The following is a 9,885-nucleotide window of genomic DNA, read 5'->3' as shown; positions in this document are numbered from 1 at the left end:
TTCCAATGCATGATAACTCTTTCAGTGAAAAAAAATTCCTAATATCAAATCTAAATCTCACCTGGCATATCTTGAACCCATTTCCTCTCATCCTATCACTTGTCACTAGGGAAAAGAGGTCAGCCCCCACCTCTCTACAACCTCCTTTCAGAGAGATGTAGAGAGTGATAAGGTCTCCCCTCAGCCTCCCCTTCTCCACGCTGAACAATTCCAATTCCCTCAGTCGTTCCTCGTAAGACTTGTCCTCCAGACCCCTCACCAGCTTTGTTGCCCTTCTCTGGACACACTCCAACACCTCAATGTCCTTCTTGTACTGAGGGCCCAAAAACTGAACACAGTACTCGAGGTGGGGTTTCACCAGTGCTGAGTACAGGGGGATGATCACTGCCCAAATCCTGCTGGCCACACTATTTCTGATACAGGCCAGGATGCTGTGGGCCTTCTTGGCCACCTGGGCATACTGCTGGGTCATATTCAGCCGGCTGTCCACCGACACCCCCAGGTCCTTCTCCCCCGGGCAGCTTTCCAGCCCCACTGCCCCAAGCCTGTAGCGTCCATGGGGTTGTTGTGCCCCAAGGGCAGGACCCGGCACTTGGCCTTGTTGAACCTGAAACCATGTTGAACCTGAAACATTGTTGAACCTGTGCTTATGATAATAAGCACAAAGAAAGAGCTGCCTGAAGACAGAATTCCACAGAGTACTCAAAGACAGGTGAGTTTTAACTGCCCGAAGCTCACAGCACCAACGGGATTGTGGAGAGGTTTCTGAATGATGAAAGAGGAGGGGAAGGGAAATGTAAAGCGTAATCGCAAGTGCTTCTGTGCATGTGCATTGCTGGAAAGGTGCCTTCAGACATGGTCAGGTTTGTTAGAAGAGGTGGAAATACATGGAAGATGAGGGAGATTAAATGCAGAGCCTGAGAGAGAGAGTCCTGACAGTGCAAATAGAGGGGAAGGTCCATAGCTCTCCTCTTGCTATCAACCAACGTCCTGAAAACTCCTCATTTTGATCTCATGGAAGAACATCAAATTTTTATTAAAAGTATTCATGTGTGTCAGATGATGAGGTGGTGCTTATACACTTGTCAAAATGTCTCAGGCTTTCAGGCAGCGCTCTGCTGTCTGACCATCAGTACTCAGTGGTACCTCCAGAGGACCCCGTGTCTCTGAAGCACATGCCTGGGCCTGGCCGCTCTCCCAGAGGAGCTGCTGGAGACCAGAGCCTCTGGGAAGCTGCATCTGGAGCCTGGGCAGAGGGTCCCAGGCACCTACAGTGGCAACACCGTTCCGTGTCCCTGTAATTGCATCCCACCCCAATTTTATCATCACTTGCCTTTGCAAACAGAGGCAGCACACAAAACTCCCCAGAGATCAGTATCTGAAAACAGGACAGAACCAAGTAAGGAGAACACCACCTACAATTTTTGATGCTTATAGATTCAGGTGGCCATTTCCTTCACTCTACATCTTTCATTCTGTTTCTTTGTTGCCTTATCTTATTGAAATGTTCTTATCATTTTTATCATACTGGGACCTACAGCATTACGAAAGCTAATTTTTGTGTCTGGCACAGTCCCCAGGACAGCCCCAAAATACTTCCCTTCCCTGGACTGTTTATGCCACCTCCAAGTCTTGGCACAGAGCGAGTCCCACTCGGTGCTTTGGACCACTCTTGCCTGATGGAGGAAAGCAGGTGGTGTGGTTTAGGCTGGGCTGGACACTAAACAAATGACAGATACTGCCTTTAAACTCTTTCTCTTCCCAGAAGAGAAGAGAGAAATAGAAGGAGAGATTTATGGGTTTTAAGGAAAACTGAAACTACTGTAATGAAGTATTAAAATAGAAACAAATGATAATAATATCAATAAAAAATGAAATATAAAGCTTATATAAAAATCCAGCATCGAGCTCCCAGGGTAACGATCATGTCACTGGGAGACACTGGGAACATCCCAGCCTGGTTTCAGTGATGGACGGGAACGGGATTCCTGATCGGGATTCAGGAACACACCGATCAGGGTCAAAGGCAAACGAACACATAGAGTCCTCCTCAGACACTGTCCACTGAAGAAAGAGGGCTGACCCTTTGATCCCTCCGCTTTTATACTGAGCATGAGGCACTGTCCACTCCTCCCCGCAGGTGCGACCCGGCTACGCTGTTCTGCTTCCCACCCTCCAACGGGGCACATGACAAAGGTCACTGCCCTTGGGTGTTATAGCAATAAGTATAAGCAAGAGCCTCTCTGCGCATCATTCTGTGGCATCAACTACAAACATCAGACTTTGTTGGCTAGAAGCAGACACTGTCTGAAGAATACCCCTTTAATTTCAGAGAGTGCAGGTAGTTAGAAAAGGCTTAGCTGAAAGGTAAAATTCTGAAAAAAATTGGTAATGTTTTACTTCAAAGCAGGACATCAGCCCAGCTGTCAACAACTGGCTATAAGGAGACTGCAGGAGACCATGTTCATGAGGAATCTAAGGAAGAGTGGGCTAGATGAGGAGACAGTGAGGTAGATTGAGAGCTGAGTGTGTGACAGAACTCAGAGGGTTGTGGTTAATGGAGCAGTGTCAAGTGGGAGGCCTGTAACCAGTGGTGTCCCCCAGGGGTCAATACTTGCTCCAATTTTGTTCAATATATTCATCAATGACCTGGATGAGAGGATAGAGTGTATCCTCAGCAAGTTTGCTGATGATACCAAACTGGGTGGGGTGGCTGACACTCCAGAGGGCCACGTTGCCATCCAGCATGACCTGGACAGGCTGAAGAGCTGGGCAGAGAAGAACCTAGTGAGGTTCTACAAGAGCAAGTGTGGGGTCCTGCACCTGGGGAGGAAGAATGCAAAGCACCAGTATAGGTTAGGGGCGGACCTCCTGGGAAGCAGTTCTGAGGAGAAGGATCTGCGGGTCCTGATAGCAAATTATCCATGAGCCAGCCATGTTCCCTTGTAGCAAGGAAGGCCAATGGCATCTTGGGCTGCATAGGGAAGAGTGTGGCCCGTAGGTTGAGTGAGGTCATTCTGCCCCTCTACTCTGCCCTGGTGAGGCCACAACTGGAATACTGTGTGCAGTTCTGGGTTCCCCAGTTCAAGAGGGACAGGGAACTGCTGGAGCGAGTCCAGCGAAGGGCAACAAAGATGATTAAGGGATTGGAGCATCTCCCTTATGAGGAAAGGCTGAGAGAGCTGGGACTAGCCTGGAGAAGAGAAGGCTGAGGGGAGACCTTATTATGGTGTATAAGTGTCTATATATGGTGGGTTGAAGGAGGATGGAGCCAGACACTTTTCAATGGTTCCCAGTGACAGGATGAGGGGTAATGGGCACAAGTTGGAAGTTCCATTCAAATACAAGAAAAAACTTCTTTAACTGTGAAGAAGGGTGACAGAGCACTGGCCCAGGCTGCCCAGGGAGGCTGTGGAGTCCCCTTCTCCGGAGGTTTTCAAGACCCGCCTGGATGCAATACTTAGTAATGTGCTCTAGGCAATCCTGCTTTAGCAGGGGAGTTGGACTAGATGATCTCTAGAGGTCCCTTCCAACTCTGAAAGCTGGGTGATTCTGTGATTCTGTGATAAGGACAGGGGAGGGTGAGGTAGCACATGGGAATTTGCAAGGAACGAGAAAAGGCAGGTGAAGGAGATCACTTTAGAATGGTGGGGGCTGTTAGAAATGTGGTAGTTTTCCACTAGGTGTGTGGCGATTGTCCTGGGGGATATTCGCTGGCATGTCCAGCACAGACAGCCCCAGTGAAGACCCTCTTCTGCCAGTCCTTCATGTCTTTCCCAGGAGTCCTGGCTGTGGGAGCACACTGCTGCTTGCCTCCGCCCTGAAAACCCACATAGTTATGCTGAACATTGGTGTTTTCTTTTCAGATGCACATTCTTGGGAATATTCTTGAGAATAACTTTGGAAGAAGACCTAAGCCTTCAGGCCCTGCCCTGAGGAGACCCCCTGGTACGCTGGAGGTGCTGTTAGGGAGGCCAGCTCTGTCAGAGCAGCGCTCAGTGCCTGTCCCTCCTGTGCTCACAGGGCTGCCACACAGCAGGACTAGGAGCTGCCCGAGCACTCAGCCTTACAGCAAGGCAAGGGCTCCGGAGGAGAGCGTGGAAGTGGCAAGAGAGCAGCTCTGGCAAGACCAAGGCTGGTGCTCCCTGGCAGTGCTTCTGTGCTGGGACTCTCCCCTCCAGCTCTGCACACAGGCACTGCTCTGCTGCTCCAGAGAAGGCCTCAAAAGAAATGATCTTGGGCAAACAAGTTGCTGGAAGATTTTTATTTCTTTGAACATGGAGCGCTCCATGGTTTCCCCGCTCTGGCAGGGGGGTTGGACTAGATGATCTCCAGAGGTCCCTTCCAATCCTATGATTCTATGAGAGCATGAATGCTCATTTACACAGTCTGTGAATCTCACTAAGTCTGAAAGGTGCTTAGTTAGAAATATAAAAAGAAAAAAAAATATTCTGGACAATATTATAAAAAGTACAAAAAGGCAAAAAAACCCAAAGACAACACATAAACTTTAAAAACAAAACAAAACAAAACAAACAAAAAAAAACCACAAAAGATCAGCATGACCTAGAATGAGTTCTTCTTCACAGAAGAAGAAAGTTAAGTGCTTCTGAAAATCATCTGGTTATCAATTTCCAGAGGGCATCCTTCAGGTCCTGGTTCCTCATGCTGTAAATGAGGGGGTTCACTGATGGAGGAATCACTGAATACAGCACTGCAACCATAAGATTGAGAATTGGATAGGAGATAGAAGGGGGCTTCAGGTAGGCAAATAAGGCAGTGCTGACAAACAGGGAGACCACGGCCAGGTGAGGGAGGCACATGGAAAAGGCTTTGTGCCGTCCCTGCTCCGAGGGGATCCTCAGCACAGCCCTCAAGATCTGCACATAGGACAGCACAATGAAAATAAAGCACGCAAATGCTAAACAACTACCAAACACAAGAAACCCAACTTCCCTGAGGTAGTCTGAATGTGAGCAGGAGAGCTTGAGGATCTGTGGAATTTCACAGAAGAACTGGTCCAGGGCATTGCCCTGGCAGAGGGGCAGTGAAAGTGTATTGGCCGTGTGCAGGAGAGAATAGAGAAACCCACTGCCCCAGACAGCTGCTGCCATGTGGACACAAGCTCTGCTGCCCAGGAGGGTCCCGTAGTGCAGGGGGTGGCAGATGGCAATGTAGCGGTCATAGGCCATGACAGTGAGAAGAGAAAACTCTGCTGTAGCAAAGAATAAGAAAAAGAAGACCTGTGCAGCACATGCTGCATAGGAGATGGCCCTGCTGTCCCAGAGGGAATTGGCCATGGCTTTGGGGAGAGTGGTGGAGACGGAGCCCAGGTCAAGAAGAGAGAGGTTTAGGAGGAAGAAGTACATGGGGGTGTGGAGGCGGTGGTCGCAGGCGATGGCGGTGATGATGAGGCCGTTTCCCAGGAGGGCAGCCAGGTAGATGCCCAGGAAGAGCCAGAAGGTCAAGAGCTGCAGCTCCCGTGTATCTGCGAATGCCAGGAGGAGAAAGTGGGTGATGGAGCTGCTGTTGAACATTTATTCAGTGTGAGCATGGGCCACTGTTGAAAGAGGAGAACACATTGACAATATACGGCAGACTTCTCTGAGACAATCCTATGATATTTCACAAAAAAATCCCTCCACATTGATTTCTCTTTCTTTGTCATACTTTCATTCAGCTCCTTTTAGTGCGATCAGGTTTGTGCTGCTGAGGGCACTTCCTTTGAAGGGGCAGAAATACTCCTCTTTCCCAGTGCTTTTAGCCTGAACACTGGTGAGCCCAGAGGGACAAAAAGGCTCTCTGTGCCTTAGTGCAGATTCAGGAGAGCTGCTCTGCCCACCAGTGTCCTGCTGGTCACCACGCAGGTACTCCTGCTTACACCTATCTCCATGGGACAAACGACCCCCTAAAAATGTACTTGAAGAAAAAAAAAAATGAAAGGGCTTTTGTGAGTGTGGGAGAGTCCAGTTTCAAAGCCCATTTCTCCACACTGCTTTCTCTCTCCCTGTGCAGCTGAGCAGAGAGGGATGCAGAGGGTGGAGGGGCTCTCTGCTGCCTGGGGCTGTCCCTGCCAGGAGCTGTTGCTCTGTCCCCAGGTCTCCCCCTGCCAGTGCTGCCAGAGCCCATCCCACCCGCTGTGTGCTCAGCTCTGCCCTGCAGCCCCCTCCCAGCAGCAGGGCACTGCCCAGGGCCACCTCCCTCTGTGCGGGTCCAAAGGAGTGGAGCAGATCCAGCCTGATGCTGCAAGCAGAGGGGATGCTGGTGCTGTCTGTAGGTGGAGGAGTGGGTGAAGGCACTTGATGAGGTTGTGGCAGATGTGCTGATCCCTCAGTGTCACAGTGACAGCTCCTTTCCCTTAGGAGACAGCTGAGAGCACAGAGCCTGGAAAGGTCTCTGTCTTTAAGGTAGCCCCTGCCTTGACTTTCCTCTGTACAGCAGAAGGACCCTGCCCCGCCAGAGGTTGCTCCATAACCCCACATCTTTTCCCCACAGCGCTGTGGGAGCTCCCCGGGCAGGCGCAGAGCTGACCCTGGCAGGCGGCAGAGTCCCTGCCCCAGCACACAGCCCCCGGGGTGCAGGGACCCTGCTGGCAAGGACAGCCCTGCCCACCCCTGCCTGCACACCTATCTCCAAAACCGCAGAGCCATCCCTGGGAGAAGGCAGCTGACCTTCATTGTCCCTCTGAAAATGCAGTAGAGCATCCCTGCTCTGAAGCACGTCCTCCTGCTCCACACCAGAAAAGCCAGGAGAGCTGTCCTGACAGCTCCGATCAGCCATGGCATGTGCCAGGTGTAGGAGACACTGCCAGGAACTCATCTGCATTGCCCCACAGCCAGAGACTTACCATGGGAAAGGCTGTGAAGGGTTCTCCCCCGGTGAGCTCTCTCCTGTCCTCCCACCCTTTACCTCTCTCGCCCTCCCCTGCTCTGCCCTCGCTGCCTGCAGGCAGCGCCCTCAGCCCTGCTGCGCTGTGCAGAGGAGCTGCTCCTGGGCAGAGCTGTCTCTCTGCAGCGCTGCCCGCTTGCCAGGAGCTCCATCTGTCCCAGCAGCCCAGCCCAGCTCAGCAGCAGAGGACCAGCCCACGGTGGCATTGGCTCTGTCCCCTTTGGGCTCCCTCAGAGATGTCCCTGGGGCTCCAGGAGAACCTGCTGGGAAACAGGATGAAGTCATCACTGATGTTTTATCCATCAGGGGAGAGAAACTTCTATCCAGCGGTTTCAATTCACAGTCAGAGAAAGACTGAGGTCCAAGAATACCTTTTTTGTTGTTGTTTTAGTATTAGAGAGAACACCCAGACAATGCCAGGGAGAAATCTACTTTTCCTGTTAGGAGGGAAGGCCTTTAGTTGAGTCAATGGAGGCTTCTCATCCTGGGTTTGTAGTCCCAGGGGCTACAAGAGGCGTTAGCTCCATCCCATGCCCACCACAAACCCCCAGCAGGTGGCATTCCTCTGGCCTCACTTCACAAGGGCACAAAAGCAGCTCCTGCATGTGAGCTCCTGGTCTCAGCTCCCTTGTGAAGTAATGGAGAGGGAGGGCAGGAGGAAGATGTTTGGACACAGACACCTGGGGATATCTTTGGTGGCAGAGGTGACCAAGAGGCATGCTGGGAATGGCAAGCTGTAGTGGAGCAGTTCATAGAGACAGGGCAGCATCTTGGGGCATCTTGGTGGAGGCTCGTGGGAAATCCCTTTGGCCAACTTCAATGACACAAGATGTCCACGTGGAGGACAAGTGCCCCTGTAACTCTTCCTTCTGCCCAGGGCAGCCCCTAGAGGGGTTCAGCTGACCAAATGGAGTCACGTGGCACAGGCAGAGCTCAGTCTCTCTCTTTCTCTTCTCCATCAGCTGTCTTTTCCGCATGTCCCTGGAGTACGATGGCAGTTGTCTCACGTGCATCCCTTCATTGCCTGACCTAATTCAGGGCAGCTGAACCTCAATTTAGTTTACAGATTCCGTCCTGTAAGGCTTGCGGAGGTGCCAGGGCTCTCCAGCACAACTGCATGTGCCTGACAGGGACAGCAGAGGTCCTGTACAGGAGCCCCGTCCCCACCCAGACTGGCTGTGTGACAGGCATCACCCAGGGCATCTCAGACAGAGTGGGTGCCTTTGGGCCAGTGACCGAATCCCACCCCTGCAGTGGCACAAGCTCTGTCCCTTCTCTGTCCAGAGACACTGGGCAGCGCCTGAACAGCAAGCACATCACACCAGGGTCTCCTCTTGTGTTCTTTCACTCTGAAACTATGCTGGATCTTCTCTCTTGAATTTTTTAGCTATCCCCTTGACGATACAATCATGGATCAGGCCAATGATTTTCACAGTGAGCCTGAATCACTGCATGTCCACACCAAGGACATTTTCAACGTCATCTTGTTCATCTTGAGAGTATCTTCCTCTCCACCACAGAGCTTGCTCCCTTTGTGTGCACCTCATTTCTTCTTCACACTGCCATCTGTCACCCACTTCAGCATGTCTCTGCTCTGAAGCAAAGCCTTTGCACAGCTGAGGTCTTGGGGCCTTGGAAGCAGGTTTCCCTCTTGCGAGTCTGCTCTCAGCCCAAGTGTGCCACAGCTGAAGTGCTGCAGCCCAGCCATGCCCCAGGGCCTTCAGCCTGGACACAGAGAGGAGGGGCTGGAGCTGTGTGTGCCATCTCTTCATTGCACTTGGAGGGAAGAAGAGCTGAGCGGTGTTGGGACATCTGCCATGACTGTGGTGCTGTGATGGGTGGGTACAGGATGATCCGGAGGGCAGAAATTTTGAGAGAGGCTTGCCCTCAGGGTGAAGGACCTGCTTAGATTTGTGGAGCTCCTCTAGGTGATAAATAAACTCGGTGAACCCCTGTGTGTAAGGGTCAGAAAAGAGACCGGTAAGGGTTACATTGTGGTGGGAGACAACAAACCTATTTACATCACCTTGGGCACTTTAATTGCCCTGGCATTCACTGGAAGGGGACCACAACTGCATGCAAACTGTCCTGGAGGCTTCTCGAGAATATTGGTCAAGACACAGCTAAGGATCCCAGTCTCTATAGCACAGCTGCCCGATTGGCCAACAATGGTAATACTCATCTGCACCTGTTAATTTCAAAGAAGGTAAGAGCTGGACACGGACGTTACAAGAATGTCAGCTTTGGCTATCGTGTCCATGAAATAGCGGGGTCTGCCCTCCCAAAGGGAAGGAGAATACAAGAGTGTAGGTGCTAGACCTTGGAGGAGCAGCCTTTGCCCTAGTCTTGTGACTTTTAGTCGGCGAGCCCATGTGAGTGGCACAGAAGGACAGCAGAGCTCAGTATACCTCATCTGCAAGGACAGCATCTGTCAAGTAGGAGAGTGTAGTCATACCAATAGTCAGAAAAAACAAGCCCAGCTGTCAGGAGAGGAGCTTGGGGAAACAGGAAATTCATGGGGAAGCTCCATAGAGAAAATGAAGCATGAGAGATGTGGATACACATGTAAAAACAAAGGAAGAATTCAGAAATACAGTTGGTTTAGAAAAGCCACAGGTCCTATAGAGCTGACACTTGCACGGAAGTTCAAGGGCACAAGGATGAGCTGTCACTACTCCAGGAACTTTTGAAGAAGAACTGAACATAATGGGTGGCCATTGTTGAATTCGGTAAGAGCATGTGTAGATAGATCTGAGATTTTCTGTGTTCTCTTCTCTCCTCCTTCTTCACCAGCAAGGCCTCTCAGTTCCATGTGCCTAAGAGGCAAAACCCCACGCAAAAGCCAGCAGTGGATGGAGACCAAGTCTGGGGGTACTTAGCTAAGGTCAACCCTTAGTAGTCCATTGGAGCAGATGGGATGAATCTAAAGATGTTGGGAGAGCAGCCCAATGTCACAAGAGGGCTGCTGTGATACATTTTGGAAGGTCGTCATGACTG

At 51.1% G+C, this 9,885-nt stretch overlaps 1 protein-coding gene across 1 annotated transcript; it reads right to left on the bottom strand.

Annotated features, from left to right (window-relative positions):
• Positions 1-4,616: 4,616 nt before the first annotated feature.
• On the bottom strand, positions 4,617-5,537 carry LOC309684168 (olfactory receptor 14J1-like; the record flags this gene model as incomplete). Its single annotated transcript, XM_082500118.1, has 1 exon — positions 4,617-5,537. One exon carries the CDS (start codon positions 5,535-5,537, stop codon positions 4,617-4,619), a length of 921 nt encoding a protein of 306 aa, XP_082356244.1.
• Positions 5,538-9,885: the final 4,348 nt, after the last annotated feature.

This window comes from Vanellus vanellus, assembly GCF_965231255.1.
Source record: "Vanellus vanellus genome assembly, contig: HAP1_SCAFFOLD_248, whole genome shotgun sequence".
In the NCBI taxonomy this organism is placed as follows: Eukaryota; Metazoa; Chordata; class Aves; order Charadriiformes; family Charadriidae; genus Vanellus; species Vanellus vanellus.
This window is presented reverse-complemented; position numbering and strand designations above follow the sequence as displayed.